General features: G+C 44.7%; 2 protein-coding genes across 6 annotated transcripts; both read left to right on the plus strand.

The window, feature by feature from the left end:
* The first annotated feature begins 1,637 nt into the window (after positions 1-1,637).
* Positions 1,638-9,798, plus strand: pdik1l (PDLIM1 interacting kinase 1 like). 5 transcript variants are annotated; one of them, XM_023821256.2, is made up of 4 exons: positions 1,638-1,864; positions 3,116-3,269; positions 3,487-3,787; positions 6,361-9,798. In XM_023821256.2, the coding sequence occupies exons 3-4, from the start codon at positions 3,503-3,505 to the stop codon at positions 7,099-7,101; spliced, it is 1,026 nt and encodes a 341-aa protein (XP_023677024.1). In that variant the 5' UTR covers positions 1,638-1,864; positions 3,116-3,269; positions 3,487-3,502; the 3' UTR covers positions 7,102-9,798. The 5 variants fall into 5 exon arrangements, with proteins under 5 accessions (XP_023677024.1, XP_023677023.1, XP_023677028.1 ...); XM_023821255.2 differs by lacking the exon at positions 1,638-1,864 and adding an exon at positions 1,895-1,942; XM_023821260.2 differs by lacking the exon at positions 1,638-1,864 and adding an exon at positions 2,308-2,414.
* A 1,612-nt stretch (positions 9,799-11,410) lies between these two features.
* Positions 11,411-15,455, plus strand: mecr (mitochondrial trans-2-enoyl-CoA reductase). The gene is made up of 10 exons (XM_023821191.2): positions 11,411-11,765; positions 12,007-12,104; positions 12,210-12,341; positions 12,467-12,610; positions 12,821-12,923; positions 13,247-13,349; positions 13,865-13,938; positions 14,413-14,473; positions 14,801-14,873; positions 15,087-15,455. The coding sequence occupies exons 1-10, from the start codon at positions 11,521-11,523 to the stop codon at positions 15,248-15,250; spliced, it is 1,197 nt and encodes a 398-aa protein (XP_023676959.2). The 5' UTR covers positions 11,411-11,520; the 3' UTR covers positions 15,251-15,455.
* Positions 15,456-15,943: the final 488 nt, after the last annotated feature.

The following is a 15,943-nucleotide window of genomic DNA, read 5'->3' on the forward strand; positions in this document are numbered from 1 at the left end:
ATGAAATAGATCAAAATAGCTTGTGTCTGAAATGACCAGTTCTGGAAGGTATGAGAATGTGTACACCCTTCCAGTAAGGTCATACTTGATCTTAAGGGAACTTTTTTCATAACCAAATAATAATAAGGTTCCGTGGCCATTGTAGTGTTCCAGGAGACAGCTACTTTTCACAATCGCCTAAAGGTGGCGCCAGTGTTCCCAAATGATTGCATTCGCACATCTACAAATGTCATGAAGGAAACGCATGATTGTGCCAAACCAAGTCATTTACTTAAACTCTACTTACAAACCAGCACATCTTAATATGTTATTAAAGTGATGTCTGGGTCTTTTGGGTCTCGGTACATCTTTGTCCTCACAGTTGCAGTTAGCTCACAGTTTACAGAGAGGGCATATCCGTGTTGTGCTCCCGTGTTGAATAGTGTAATTCCAGTAAGACTTTTACGTGAACAATGCTCAGGGTTATGCAAGAAGCACAAATGCTGTCACTGACACATGGTCCCCCACATTTGTGCATCTGTGCTCTGCTGATGTGTGTGTGTGTGTGGGGGGGGGGGTTGTTTTTGTTTGTTGTCACAATTTCACTTGTGATTTTAAATATGACATTTCTCTCATTTGTGTTACTTCTGTTGGTGTAAGACAGCTATTATAAATCAAAAAAGATTGTATATAATTGTGACCGAAGAATGTAACTCTGTTTACTGCTATAAACCAAAGGTTTATTTGTGATAACTCCCACTTTTGGGTGTTAATCTTTTTAGATTCCTCTGTTAACCTACAATGTTAACCTCACCCAGGTGAAATCTGTGATTGTTCAATTTTTTAAAAATCTATGAAGCATGCTTTACAGGGCAATGACCAAGAAATTGTTGTGTGAAAACATCAAACATTTCCTTCCTAGTTAATAAACATCTATCGATATTAAATTGCGGTGTTAGTGTGGTGTATGTGTTTCTGTGGTTGATACTGATTGTGTTGCTTTCGAAGAACAACAAATGCTTAGCAATTTGCACACAATAGCCTACTAGTTGACAGTTTACAAAAATATTTGTGTAGAACGTGACAAGCTATCGCTAACAGTACTACCATCATACACATGTTAATCCACAAATGAAACAGTAAAGCACCACTCTCAAATTCCAGTTTCTGTTGCCAGCTTTCATAACTTCTTATTCATTACAAGCAGACAAAAGGCACGGGACACCTTGGATCACAGGGCACGTGCTCGGCAGTACAAGCCACATAGAAAGATCACTTCTCCCAACCATATGTCTTAGAACAATGGGAAGAGAAGCCAAGGCAATCAGATAAAACCCTAGACCTACAAGCCCCCAACCAACTGATAAATTAAATGGTAAAATGGTATAGCCTATTTTATAGCAAATTATGTGGATAAAATTGCTATAGCTTCGCACATGACATTAAAAAACACACAACAAATATTCACTATTTTTTTTTCCTCATAAAACTCATGCGTATGAATAGCAGATCTTATAAATCAATCCATTGGCAGAAACTCCACACTTAGCGCATGAACCAATTAAAAAATCGCCTTTTTAGGGATAATTTGGTCCTAATTTATGTAGCAATTAACTGGTTTCCGCTGTTCCGTATAGTACGCGGGAGGCGGCATGTAACCAGTGTTTTTCGGTCATGACCAGCGGTGGAGTCGGGGAGTGACCCCCGAAGAAAAGGCGTCACCGTGTCGCCGGGAAGGTGGAAGACCCCCGTGAGAAGCTGACAGGGGGCAGTGTTTCCCACCGCCGGAGCCGCCGGGGGGAGGCGGTGCAATGTCGTGAAAAGTGAAACATCGAGGAGGCGCATGAAGCGGTGGTAGGATGAGTGGACTGATCGCATATAGAAGGTAAAGGTGTCCTCTACCCCAGAGCCGGTCCTTTTTAAAAAAAAAAAATCTCCCTGTCTACCATGACACGTCGTGCAGGTGGATGCTGAGCGTGTCTGCATTGTGTGTTGTGTGTTGGGGGTTGGGGGGGACAATGAGCGCGGTTCTGTGGTTTAATGCCTTCCGCTTCGTTCTCTTTATGTGGCCGATGAATACGAGACGCGAGCGGGAGACCTGAGCGAAAAAATCTCGGGGTAACCCTTGTCTAGCTGGCGAGGACTGCATTGAGGTCAGGTGTCATTGGAGTGGATCAGCGGAGGTTAAGCGCCTGGCACCGTAACACGCACTGATTGTGCGGCGATTTCGTACGCCGTGCAATGCACGCCTTCTTTGGACCGGCTCTGCTTTCTAGCCGGAGTGGGATAAGAGCAGACGGGCGTTTGACTGTCCAGCTAACCCGCTAATGACGTTAGCTGTGCGGCTAACCACCTGCGTGCGGGCGCCGCTGGCGGAGTGACCGCGGACCTCCGCTCCGGTCCCGTCGGTGGCGTTACCGGGACTGGTGCTCTGAGTGTGTTTGCGTGGGCGTGTGGTGTTGTTATTATTGTTGTTATTATTGTTGTTGTCGTCGTCGTCCACGGGGTTTGTCATGGTGTTCGACTCTGGGTCAGAGTTTCTGTTTCCGGTAACTTTAGGTGTTTCGCGGCACGTACTCTGCTCATTAGCAGCCCTATTAGCTTCCTAGCCTGACTTACATTATTCCTGTTGTTGTTTTTTTTTTTTGTATTAATAGCAGCCGTTAAGAACATGAATATAATTATCTCTGTTTTTTTTTGACGGCTGGTCCGGACCGGGCTGATAATGCCGGAGTTTGCACTTCGGACCCCCGGCCAGCGTAACGTTGTCGAAGCGTTCGGCGAACGTTACAGAGACGCCGCAGGACGTGCTTGGCTTTAAGGCTTGATTTTAAGCTTTAAAGTAATTCAATAAATGGCATGGCATGTTTTGAGGGGAGATAATGTTTTGTAGTCTGAGCTGGTAAACATTATATATATATATATATATATATATATATATATATATATATATATATATATATATATATATATATATATATATATATATATATATATATATATATATATATATATATATATAATAAAACCACCTTTTAATTAAATATGGACAAGCAGATTATTCAGACTTTACGGGTAGACGGGGATTTTCTATCTTGTTCTGCCGTTAACCAGCACTGTGTGACTGACCGGGCAGGTAACCTCAGGACCGGCTGGCTGTTTGATCATCAACGACCATCAGCAAACCGCTGTCAGGCGTCAGCCGGCAGCAGATGGGTGCCCTGCTCTGTGGCCGGCGTGACTTCGGGACACCACGCCAGACTGACAGGCTGCTCTGCGGGCCCCGCCAGGTAATGCCACTCTACCCGCTGGGAGGTGCCCGTGCCCGTCATGGCGGAAGGAAGGCACCTTCCAGGACTATAGCCTCAAGGAAAATACAATACATTCTTTCTCCAACAACCTCTAGTTAGATAAGTTAACCGTTTTATGGGAATATAGATATTATACTGTGCCTGTTTTTAAGTGTGTTAAGTGAATATGGGGTTTCCTCACACTCTCTCTCCCCAGTGACAGTGGGAGGAGTATGGTGAGCAGCCAGCCCAGGTACGAGCTCATTCAGGAGGTGGGACGCGGCAGCTACGGCGTGGTGTACGAGGCGGCCGTGCGCCGCACCGGCGCCCGCGTCGCTGTCAAGAAGATCCGCTGCCACGCCCCCGAGAACGTAGAGCTGGCCCTGCGCGAGTTCTGGGCCCTCAGCAGCATCCAGAGCCAACACCCCAACGTGATCCACCTGGAGGACTGCGTGCTGCAGCGGGACGGCCTGGCGCAAAGGATGCAGCATGGATGCGGCTCCTCGCTCTACCTGGAGGTCAGTGCGAGGCTGAGAGGAGGACGAGGAGGAGGAAGGGGTGCAGAGACAACGGCCTAGGTCTCCCTGGCTTAGAATCTTGGAGACTGTCTGTTGTCATTCAGTGTTTGCTGGAGTGTACAAGGGTGGTTTTTTTTCTTTGTGTGATTTTATTTCTTTGTAATTGGTCAGGTGGGGGTTAGAGTATGTGAAGCAACTGCCTTTTAAAAAGGTTAATTATATTTTCATATCATTTTATTTTAACTGACAGCAGAATATTTTTAGGTGCACTTCTAGGTCAAAAACAAAATGAACGCAATTCTGAACTTGTGAGACGTGCAAGTTGAATCGCAGGCTGTGGTAGAGTGATGTTTGGGTGAAGTACTTTAATCAGCGTTTTGGTTACTGTTGTGCAGGTTTGTGGGGTAACTGATGAATTGATTGATTAATTGGGTACATGAGGCCACTTACTGGCCACGTGTCCATAGAGCCTTGTTACCCTGGCAACATACTGCGGACCCATCCCATCTCGAGCAAGGTGTGAGCCTTGATGGTGAGCAGCCGTTTTGCAGTGGTGGTGTTTTTTGATTACCCAGCACCTTTTCTGTGAAAGAGTGCTATAGGTCCTGCCTCTCCACCCATTGGTCAGTAGGAGGTATGTGGGTGGGGCTTGCTTTGTCTCTAGGCCCGGTACATGTTTCTGTCTGTCTCACAGTCAGTGGATAGGTTAGAATGGCAGGTGCTGAAAGCTGGGCGTTTATGCTGTATCCTATAGGAAATTCATTGCACATGGTCCCCACTGTAGTTTAAAAATGCAGTGGAATCCGGATCGGGTGTTGAAATGGTAGAATAATTTTTAAAAAAAGCTAATTAAGTGATTCCTGTGGGTATTGTCAGTCATCACACCTGAATCTTATTTTTTGTTCATTTCTTCATCAGTTCGAGGATCATTGCTGTTGTCTTTACATCCAAACAAAGGAGCCTTTTGTTAGTCATGTAATTAGGGAAGTGTGTTTCGGGTAAAATCTTTCATCATCTGTAAGAGCTTTGAATTATTTAAAACTAGAGAACATAAACGTTTTATACAGGTCTAAGTTACTAGCTTTTATGGTACAAGCAGGTTCAGTCTTATGACTTTCTTGTTATATTGATGACTGAGGCTCAATCCAGTGACACCATTCAGTATTGCGTTACTTGACAGGTTGCAGGCCTCCTACACATTAATGAAAGACCTCCTGATTTTTCTGTACCCGCGTACGCTCTGGGGGAATGCCTGTCAAACTGCTAATTATTCTGTGTCTGGCAACACCCCCCCCCCCCCCCAATTCAGGCAGTTATCTCCATTTTCCCACCTTAAAGGATCGCCTCTGACATTTTCTGAAATATGATTCAATTATGGAGAACCTCACTGTGAGGGGGGATTGAGCCCCTTCTTCTGAGAACCAGGGTTCTCCACCAGAGGCTGTGTTCCCACCATTAACGTGGCTTCTGCTATTTCTAAAGGCTTCTCCGCGTAGCAGAGGGCAATGGTTTGATGACTGTTACTATCAGCCAGGAGCCAGGGGAATCACTGACACGTACGCCTACACACACACACACACACACACACACACTCTGCCTGTTTCAATGCTCGGTGTGCCGCTTAATCTCGTAATAGAAAAATACTGCCAAAAGCTCCCACCCCCTCCCTGTTCACTGATGCCAGGAACCAATGAAACACTGTGTCTGCTAACGAGGCTGGCAGTCAGTTCTCTTGGGGGGGGGGGGGGGGCGGCTGTGATTGCAGGACCAGGGACCCTGCCAGCTCTAGACTGGAACAAAAGAGCATTTACTGTCATGTCTGACACACTGTACAGGACCAATGCAAATTCTTTAGAGCATTTCAATGAGAATGTGATTAATAGGTATATTAATAAGTGTGTTAATATGTATTAAGTGGATTTTTTTTTGTGACATTATTGTCCAGGAGCTCAACACCTCTGATATAACTTGTTGAAATAACTTGCTTCAATAAACCAGGGTAATGGCTGCAATTTTAAATATTTGTATTTGATAATATTTATATTGGATATGCAGGATTCATGGCGTCTCAGTAGGTGGGATTGTAGCCTCACACCTCCAGGGAGTTTCATGTTCCCTCCTGGTTTGGTTTTTCTGCACATTTTCCCAGCGTTTTGCATGGGATTCCTCACGCAGTCTGAAAAAATGCAGTTAGATGAACTGGTATTTTAAAATTTCCTGTAGTGTGTGTGTGTGTGTGTGTGTGTGTGTGTGTGTGTGTGTGTGTGTGCGTGCATAAACACACCCTGCCGTTATGCAGGCTTTGGCTTCTTGGCATGGGATTTTACACTCATTGTGATCCTGTATTGGATAAGCATTTATGGACAATGGAAAACAATACAGTATTGTTCAAATTTAGTAATTTTTAAAAAGAATTTCAGTCAAAGCAGGGGAAAAAATTTGGTCCTACAATAGAGAGCTGGGGAACACCTGAAACCAAAAATAAACATCTGATTTGGGTTCTTATGTAAACATTAGCTTTCCGCTCTGCTCAGCAAACCCTGATCAGCTTCCTTTCCTGCCCCCTGCTGCAGCTGGTGGAGACTTCCTTGAAGGGTGAGATCGCCTTTGATCAGCGCTGCGCCTACTACCTGTGGTTTGTCATGGACTTCTGTGACGGCGGCGACATGAACGCCTACCTGCTGTCGCGCAAGCCCAGCCGCAAGACCAACACCAGCTTCATGTTGCAGCTGGGCAGTGCACTGGCTTTCCTGCACAAGAATCAGATCATCCACCGCGACCTCAAGCCTGACAACATCCTCATCGCTCAGGGCTGCAGCCCCGCCGGCTCGCCTGAGCCCACCCTCAAAGTGGCCGACTTTGGCCTGAGCAAGGTGTGCTCCGCCTCGGGCCTCAGCCCCGGCGAGCCAGTCAGCGTCAATAAGTGCTTCCTGTCCATGGCATGCGGCACGGACTTCTATATGGCGCCGGAGGTGTGGGAGGGTCATTACACGGCCAAGGCGGACATCTTCGCCCTGGGCGTGATCATCTGGGCCATGCTGGAGCGCATCACCTTTGTGGACGCGGAGACGCAGAAGGAGCTGCTGGGCAGTTACGTCCAGCAGGGCTCGGAGATAGTGCCTCTGGGGGAGGCACTGCTGGGGAACCCGCGCATGGAGCTCCCCATCCCGGCCAGGAAGAAGACCATGAATCCCAGCATGAGGCAGCTGCTCAGGGAGATGCTGTCGGCCAACCCGCAGGAGAGGCCTGACGCCTTCGAGCTGGAGCTCAGGCTGGTGAAGATCGCCTGCAGGGAATGGGACTGGGGCACGTGATGATGGAACCCAAAGTCACCATTCCCATCCCCTTGCACTAACACGCTCGCACACACATGGCTTCCTGCTCGGCCCTCTTCGGCGCTCGGCACGTTAACCTCGAGCTAATCACTGAACCCCAGCTTTGCTCTTCCTCCTCCAACCCCTGAGTTGAAGGTGCTTCCGGAACCCTTCCAGGGTCTCTGCTGGGGAAGTCCCCGATCTCCCACTTGTACAGAAACCTCCAAGTTCACTACACAGCGGCCCATGCTCGCACACTGGCCCTCGTGAACGGTGCTCTATACGTGTATGCCGTTGGCCTGCTTGGAGCTCCCGTCCCACCACTGGCAAGGAGACACTGGCCAGTGAGCTCCCATTTCTCTGGGTCCAGCTTCCCAGTGGCTAAGTGGCTTGGGAGTTCATCAAATACATGTAATGTAGCAAAAAATCTCTTTAGACCCACACTGCACATACAGTTTGTCAGGGAGCCTTTACCCAGAGGCACATGTCAACAAACACCATGGTAAATTACTGTCCTTATCCAATGAAAATATTATTCACCAGCATATTGGAAGAGGTTTATCAGTGCTGTTCAGACTGTCATAGAACCTCTTCATTTCCCGTTCTGTGTTTTGGTCAATAGGTTTCAGCTGGTCAAACGCCATGAAAAAAAATTCCAGATTCTTCCAAACTCTGTGGGCTGATACCTGCTTCCACAGAGGCACTTGTCATGTTGATTGCAGCTTGGGGCAGGATTTAATGTGTTTTGGAATGCCTGTGTGTTTTTTTTTCCCAAGATCTCCATAAAGGTCTAATATTGTTTTTCAGGCCTTTTACATTAGAAAAGCAATTGATATTTTGCTTTAGTCTTTTGACATCCATACAGTTGGAGACACCAGTTCATAACTGTTGGACCTGTTTGTACTTGTGGTTACTTGACAGTTAATATTGTATAGTTAGGAGTTGATCTGTATGCAGATAATTAACTAAGGCATTGATTTTGAACTATATATTTGGGGCTGGAACCGGAAAAGCTACCTCAGCTCAGCGGAAAGTGTGCATAAATCTTTATATGTTGGGGAAGAGCCCCTGTCCAGCGTTGGCTCCAGAGCCCATCTCGTCACAATGGTCTCTCCCTGAGATCACACATAGTGGTGGATGTGCTGCTAGATACTGATGGGTAGGGAGAGCGTGACATTTTCAAACTGCTGCCGCTAACGACTCACAAGTCACTACTCCCCTCCCCTGCTGTTCTGTACCTATCTCAGCTCCGCTGAGGCGACTGCCGGCATTAACGTTGTTTCGGGTGACGCGTTGAAGTGCTGTTTTCTTTCTTTTACTGTGCCATTATCGAGTTAGCCGATGGCTAACTGACACGGCGCTAAACCACAGGCCTTAACTGCTCGTCTTTGTGGAAACTGCCAACAGACGCTCCCTTACACATAAGCAAAGACTGCAGAAATGGTCAGTTTAACTCCACCGGCCTTTGAGAATCCATTACTGGTGTTCAGTAGATCTCTGTTCTCTGGCGGTAAATCGTGGAAGAAAAATCAGCGTTATTTTCGAATTGATAGTAGTTAGTATAGGTCTGCTGCTCTAGGGGTTTAATTTCCCTTCTGCTGTGTGTCACTAAATATTTCTCCAAATTCATTAACTTCATTAACATTCACAGAACGTGTTTCCTTATGCTGCACATACAGTATCCAGCAGGAGGTGTAGAAATTTGTACTGTTTTCACTGATTTCTGTCACTGCCAGTAAATAATAAATTATTCTCGTTAGTATTCTGAACTGTGGTTGGCTCTGCAGTCATTATAATGAACATTGTTGTTTGTCTTTGGGACTTTCCTGAGAACCAGTTAAGCGCTCCGAATCCCACAGCCTGGATTATGTTTTTGGAAATGGTGCCAGGCAAACAGAAAGCTGGGAAATTCAGGAAACTTGACCACAACAGAAGTGGTTCAGCTGCATCTTCAAACAATAGGAGCTGCTTCTGGAGTGAGGACTACTGGCAAATGTCAGCTGAGGGCACCTCAGAAACTCCACATCGCTGCCTGTTCTGCAAATATCCTACCATCTTGAGGTGTTTTCGCAGAGTTCCTGAGACTTGTTAACAAGCCATCATTCAGCTCATCCCAGAATTCTGTTTTCCCCTGGTCCACCTGTAAAAAAAGCTGTCTGTGAATGGGATGACTGGTTGAATGTGTGGTGAGTGATTACCTGTCTTGATGGTAATATCACCTGTGGTGAGTGAGTTTTCTTTGCAATATTCGTAATTTTCTAAGAGGTGTGATTTGAAACACTGTTTTGTGTTCTGTAGAGTCTTATATTTTCACTGGGAAATGTGAAAATGTGTTAAATTGATTTATCCAGTTCTGTTCTTTTAGTTTCTTTGACCGAAAGAGTTTAGTATTTGCGAAGTGTTTTGACTCGACTGCTTGGATTAGGTCTTTCCAGCTCAGTTAGAAATTGGATTCCTGTTTTAATTCTTTTAGTAAATGGAATCAGGGAGTTTTTTGTTTTGGTTAATTAGGACCCTGTTGTACCAGAATGCAACAAGCCAAGTGTACAGCAGCTGGAACTGAGAACCTTGTTTTCTAAACCTTTTCAGTCACTGTAAGATATATTTTGGGAAAAAAACAAGTATATAAAAAGTGGAAATGACTGTCACTTGCTGTTAAATTTGGACTTTATAAATAAAAATCTGTTCTGAATCAAAGTCTTGAGTTGGATTCATTGTAGTATTTCTAAAAGATGTTTATGAATCATTGATCTGTGTGGGGGGTGCATAAGTAGCTAGTACCTGCCATTTAGGCTGAAATATTTCATGTGACCTTGTGCGCCATCTTCAATGGTACTGAGTGCCCTTTCTTAACTTTACTAGACCTTCAAATTCCTGCACAGCCATGTCGTTGGAATATAGGCTGAGTAACACCCCCACCTAGCGGCCATACCGAAGAATAAACACAAAGACCTTTGTATTGTGCACGTTAATGTATATAATATTAAGCCTTTGATTTTTGATTAAAAGTTCCAGAGGACTTGAATTATTGATGAAATGCACAATATAGAAGCAGTGTGCTTTACCAACACAAGTAATTGAAAATGTAGCATATATTTAAATTGAAGCCCAATTTAAGTTTATATTTGACTTCACCCCACAGTTTATATCAGCACTTCTCAAAGTCCGGACTCCGGTCCGGATCCGGACCCGGAGGGAATTCAATCCGGACCCGCCACCATTTCGTATTTCAACAGCAGTAATTTAAGGGATTAAAAGTCTGGATTTCCTACTTTGATAAACGCATGTCAGAATCATTTGTTTAGTGTTTTATGTCTTTTTGGAGATGGTCCGAAATTAAAGCGAAGGCGAGATATTTAAAGTTTTCCTCCGTGATTCAATTGCCATGACATCCAGTGAGTGTATACTTTTGACATAATCGGGCGCGAGCCGCGCAACGCGACACTTCACCGCAGTAAGCGTTTGAATGGGTGTGGAGGATGTCATTGTCCAGGAAAAGAAAAGTTGACGAAGAAAATAGAGTTTTCAAAGATGATTGGACAGAGAGGTATGCGTTCATTTTGCCCCAATCCAGCACGAAGCCATTCTGTTTGATTTGTAATGAGACAGTTGGAGTTGTGAAGAGTGGAAATGTCAAACGGCATTATTTTGCCACTTTTGCACTTGTTATTCATGTATTTTGAATGCAAAAGGCACCTTATTTTTTCATAAAATGAATGTTGATTTGTTATACATGTTTATTAAAAACAAGTTTTGTAATTACCAATAGTTCCGGACCTTTGTCATTGGTGAAAATTCAGATTTGGACCTTTGAATGTAGACTTTGAGAACCCCTGGTTTATATAATACCAGCTATAATGGTGATATTACTTAGCCTTTTTGCAATGGATGTGCTGATTATGGTGAACCCCGGTTTTAATTTTAAGCTTGGCAGGAGTCCAAATTCAAACACGTCTACTAAACAAGAAGCCAAGAAATCTTCATAAATATTCTCAGATTTCTTTAAAATGTATCACTTTATTGATAAGCACAGATGTGTGGTGTAAGAAGGTAATACACAAACATGAATCCATACTTTCTGTCTACCTGGTGTTTATTGTTCCCATAATTTTAATTTTAACTCCAAATTTAAACTACAAAAACCTACTAAAAACTGCTCATCATGCTAAATGGTACGTATCAACTTCTGAAATACCCTATTGTTCTGAAGCTTTTTCTTAAAACACTATCTTGGTAGTATATTAATGAGTAAAATATATGCTATTTTTTTATAAATGACTGTCGTCTACTAGAAGAATTACGGTACAACAAAAATGGCGTCCATCCTTGTGGGTTGATGGTATTGTCAGCTCTTCTCAGGATGTAATTATACGGCTTCTTGTTAGAGAGAAAAGTGACAAATTACCTGGCAGCGCGACCATGGAAGTTCAGCATCGACTGAGATTGCTGTCAAGGATAATTGGGATGAAAGGACCGATCATTTGCAGAGCCATAGTCACTGTAACGCAACGATCAGGACAAAGTTACACTGTCGGCAGACACCTGCCACCAACATGGAGAGGAGGAGCATCTGCCGGGTGGTGCAGGTCGTTCTCAGACGTTTCTGCGAGAACTTGCACCGCGCTGGTTTACAGGAAACATGGAGATCCTCCAGAAGTCGTTCAGTAAGCAGTCGTGTACATGCATAAGCGGTGAACACAAACATCAGCAGGTATATTTGTTAGTGCCTGACACCCAGTATGGTTAACAATAAAAGTTTATTTACTTTGTGAAATAAAACGAAAGTCATTTTCCGAATTGTTAATCAGTTACCAGAGATTGCACCGAACTCACACAGCTGCTTTAGTATTGCATAAGCTTGCCGATATGCAAAGACGTGAAAAGATTGTGTGCGTGTCCTGTCAGGTCTGAGAACATGGAGCTGCCCCTTATGGGTGAAAAAAGTGTCCTTGTGAAGATGCTGGCTGCTCCAATCAATCCTTCTGATATTAACATGGTGCAAGGTAGGTGAATGGGACCACAGTGATGACCCCCAAACTATGGATGCTGTCATTGTAACACAGGTGATGAGTTCAGGCTTAGTAAAGGTTTATTTCTGATGTTTACAGGCACGTACGCCATCCTTCCAGACCTCCCAGCAGTTGGAGGTAATGAGGGGGTGGGCCAGGTCTTGGAGGTGGGCAGCCAAGTGACATCTTTAAAGCCGGGTGACTGGGTGATCCCAAGAGATGCTGGTCTAGGTGAGTGCTCATGCTGCTCTATCCTACCTTACTTATCCTTCATGGGTGGTCATCATTCTTCTGTGCTGGAGAGGGAGTATCTCCTCATGTCCTTGACTTGAAGTTGTGCTTCTCTGTGAGTACAGGCACATGGCGCACTACAGCTGTGTTCAATGAGGTGTCCCTGGCTGAGGTACCCAGAGATATTCCTCTGTTGGCAGCAGCCACTCTGGGCGTCAACCCCTGCACGGCCTACAGGATGCTCTCCGACTTTGAGGCCCTGAAACCCGGTATGACTGATCTTATCATCAGGTTGCTGAGGACCTTCAGCAAGGTTGAGAATATTCCAAATGGCTAGAGAGGTCTAAAGGGTCAAGAGGATTTCATATTATCATTTTACCCTTCTTAAAATAATGCTTTATTTTAATGAAATAGAGGACTAGGACTGGCTAATAAACAGCGTTTGGGGTGCAAACTTGTGTCCTGCTCAACTCGCCCAGGTGACTCTGTGATCCAGAACGCTGCCAACAGTGGTGTGGGCCAGGCTGTCATTCAGATCGCAGCTGCAAGGGGAATCCACACCATCAATGTTGTCCGAGACCGGTATGCGCCATCAATTCAATGACCTAATCAGATCTAGGGTCAGAGGTGGTATTGGAACGTATGTCTGTTACCTGAGGTTTGTTGGTTAAAGTTTCAGGGTTGTTCTATACATACTTACGCACTGAACATTTTGGTAAGATTAAGATGTACTTTTAAATGATTAACTTGTGTCTCCCCAGTATAAAACCCTCTCCCATGCCACTGTATACAACCAACAATTTGACGTTGCAAAACTAGTGCTAGTGTCAGTTTGAAAGTGGTTAAACAGCCTTTATTCCCATAATGGGACCTTTTTTAGTGTTGTGTGTGTGATTCTGCCCCAGACCAGGCGTCCAGCAGCTCTCTGATAGGCTCCTGGCTATGGGCGCCAGTCATGTGATCAAGGAAGAGACATTGCGGCAGCCAGAAATGAAGGACTTCTTTAAGGTGGAGAAAATGCTGGGCCAATAGTAAATGTTTGTTTAAATTTCATACAGTTGTTGCTAAATCAGTTTATACAGCCGGGTACCGATCTGTCCTGCTTATGAATGTTGGCTCAAAGGTAGAACCAGACTTCAGCATGCAACTTTTTGGTCCAAGTCCAAATATGTGCCCCCTCTAGAATCCTGTGAAACTGTGGTTCATTTTTTGCATTTGCATTTTATCACAGGTATGAGTTAATAAGAGGTACTCAGAATAATCGGGGGAGTTTTCACTCCAATAATGACCTGCTTAGGAACTGCAAAGTCTTCTGCTATACTTTACTTCTACTGCACTTTGAATTGATTATATTTCACAGCTGAACCACTAAAAAACTCACTGAGGGTTTCTCACATTTATATTGAATTGAAATACAGATTTCAGCTGGACACAGTAAAGAAGGATTCTGTTTACTCCTAAAAAACACATTTTCCATGCACTGTTTCTCCAGAATGTTCCCCATTTCTCCTTCACCCTGACAGAAGTGTCCTCGACCCAAGCTGGCGCTGAATGCAGTGGGCGGGAAGAGCGCGACAGAACTGCTCCGGCATTTGCAGTGAGTGCGTGTGGTCCAGTACCACGTTCAGACCACCTATGGCTCAGGTTCTGGATAGATCCAGAGTATGGCCCAAAGACCTTGCCTCTCCCTGTTTGAGGACTCAAAAACAGCTGGAGAGGACCGGGTTGGGAATCACTGCACTAGAGAAGTTCAGATGACATGCTCCACCTAAGGGTTCAACAGCAGAGCTGCTCTTGGGACTAGAACCAGCAATCTTAGGGTCACTAGTCATTTCTTGAACTGGCATACTTTGCAAAGGCAGATGAAACAAACATGTATTTGGCTGGTAAACTGATAAAATGCAAATTGGTCCCGTTCATTTAAAATGTATTGTTCCAGGTTTGGTTACAAATTCTCCACACTTTAATTGAAAGTCAATATGGCAGATATGAAGACTATATATTTATGTATAACGGATGGGTAAAAAAAATGCAATGACATGCCTGGTGACTGACCTCTTCTAACTTTCAGAGGTGGTGGTACCATGGTTACCTATGGTGGAATGGCAAAGCAGCCAGTCACTGTTCCAGTGGTGAGTCAGGTTAATCTTGACTGGCTGTCATGGTGTGGTGCAATACACAATGTGTCCACTAGGTGTCTGGCATGCCATATACTCCTCCAATGATTTGGTATAGGATAGGAAAAAAGGAATCTTACTTGAGTTCCGCAAGCATGTTATTTTTTTGGGTGATTATAGTAATCATTTTTTGAGACTGGAAGGATCCTGTAAGTTTTATAACTTTGATTTGTGAGTTTTATCTGTATTTTGAAATGTTTCTCAAACATTGCTTTTCTGGAGACTTTGTGTCTAAGCAGTTTACGCTGTGTTTTCGATGTCTGCCTTGTCTTTTGTACCCAGAGTTCCCTGATATTCAAGGACGTGAAGGTGAGGGGGTTCTGGGTGACCCAGTGGAAGAGGGACCATGCCCATGGTGAGTCTGACTGAAAGCCTGGACTTTACTATCAGACTCACCCCATGTAAGATATGATTTCTGAAACAGCAGTTTGTTCAGTAGGATTGCAGAATAACGTGAGAAGGGAGCAGCTTGACTGGGAGCACACATTACTTTCTAAGATCTCAGGTTCTGGATGGTTTGTGCCTATCTGGCCAGTTCTCTGACCAGACTCCTGCCCATACCATACAGATGAGAGGGCACTGTCGGAGATGCTGGCCCAACTTGCAGCCCTGATCTGGGAGGGGAAACTGACTGCGCCAGCCTGTTCGGAGGTCGGCCTGCAGGACTTCAGGGGAGCGCTGGACCGTGCCATGCAGCCGTATGTCTCTGCCAAGCAGATTCTGGTCATGTGATGCCCATCCAGCCAATAGGGATCCGGTCATCCTTTCACCCTGATCGAATTATTTGACATTTTAAGTGGATGGAGGATTTGAGAATCTAAAGAGCTGGGAGTTAAAGCAACTTTGTTCTAACATGCATTTTCCAAGCATGTCGTCAATAAAAGTTGGCAGGCAAATGTTGTTTTTTTGTGGAATTATTAAACTGACTTGTTCTTTAGACAGTTGCATTACCGTCAGCTGCTGTGTTTGCGTAAAATGGTATGTTTACTGCTGTCTTAGAAATTTTGAATCTGGAAGCAACCTGCTGCTCAGCATAGCCTTCTGCCAGCAGAACCAGGATTAGACCAGGATTTTTAAATCCTGTGCATTTTTAAATTCTGGTTTAATCCTGGTTCTGCTGGCAGAAGGTTACACTGAGCAGCAGGTTGCTTCCAGGTTCAAAATTTCGAATACAGCAGTACACAAGAATATGGTGAAGCAGGAGACACTGGGAGCGACCAGAAACCAGCCAGGTAAAAAGCGGAAGCGACATTCGAATACCAGAAATGACTGTTAGCTTACCCAACAGTTCCTCATGAATCACAGAATGACATCAAGTGACTTTCAAAAGGCATAGGAAACATTAAGTGCAGGTGTGAAGTGCACTGCTAGGACAGGATCGTATCAGGCTCCTAGAAGCAGGACTGAAGTCCCATAAAGCAAGGA

Source organism: Paramormyrops kingsleyae, chromosome 9 (assembly GCF_048594095.1).
Source record: "Paramormyrops kingsleyae isolate MSU_618 chromosome 9, PKINGS_0.4, whole genome shotgun sequence".
Classification (NCBI taxonomy): domain Eukaryota; kingdom Metazoa; phylum Chordata; class Actinopteri; order Osteoglossiformes; family Mormyridae; genus Paramormyrops; species Paramormyrops kingsleyae.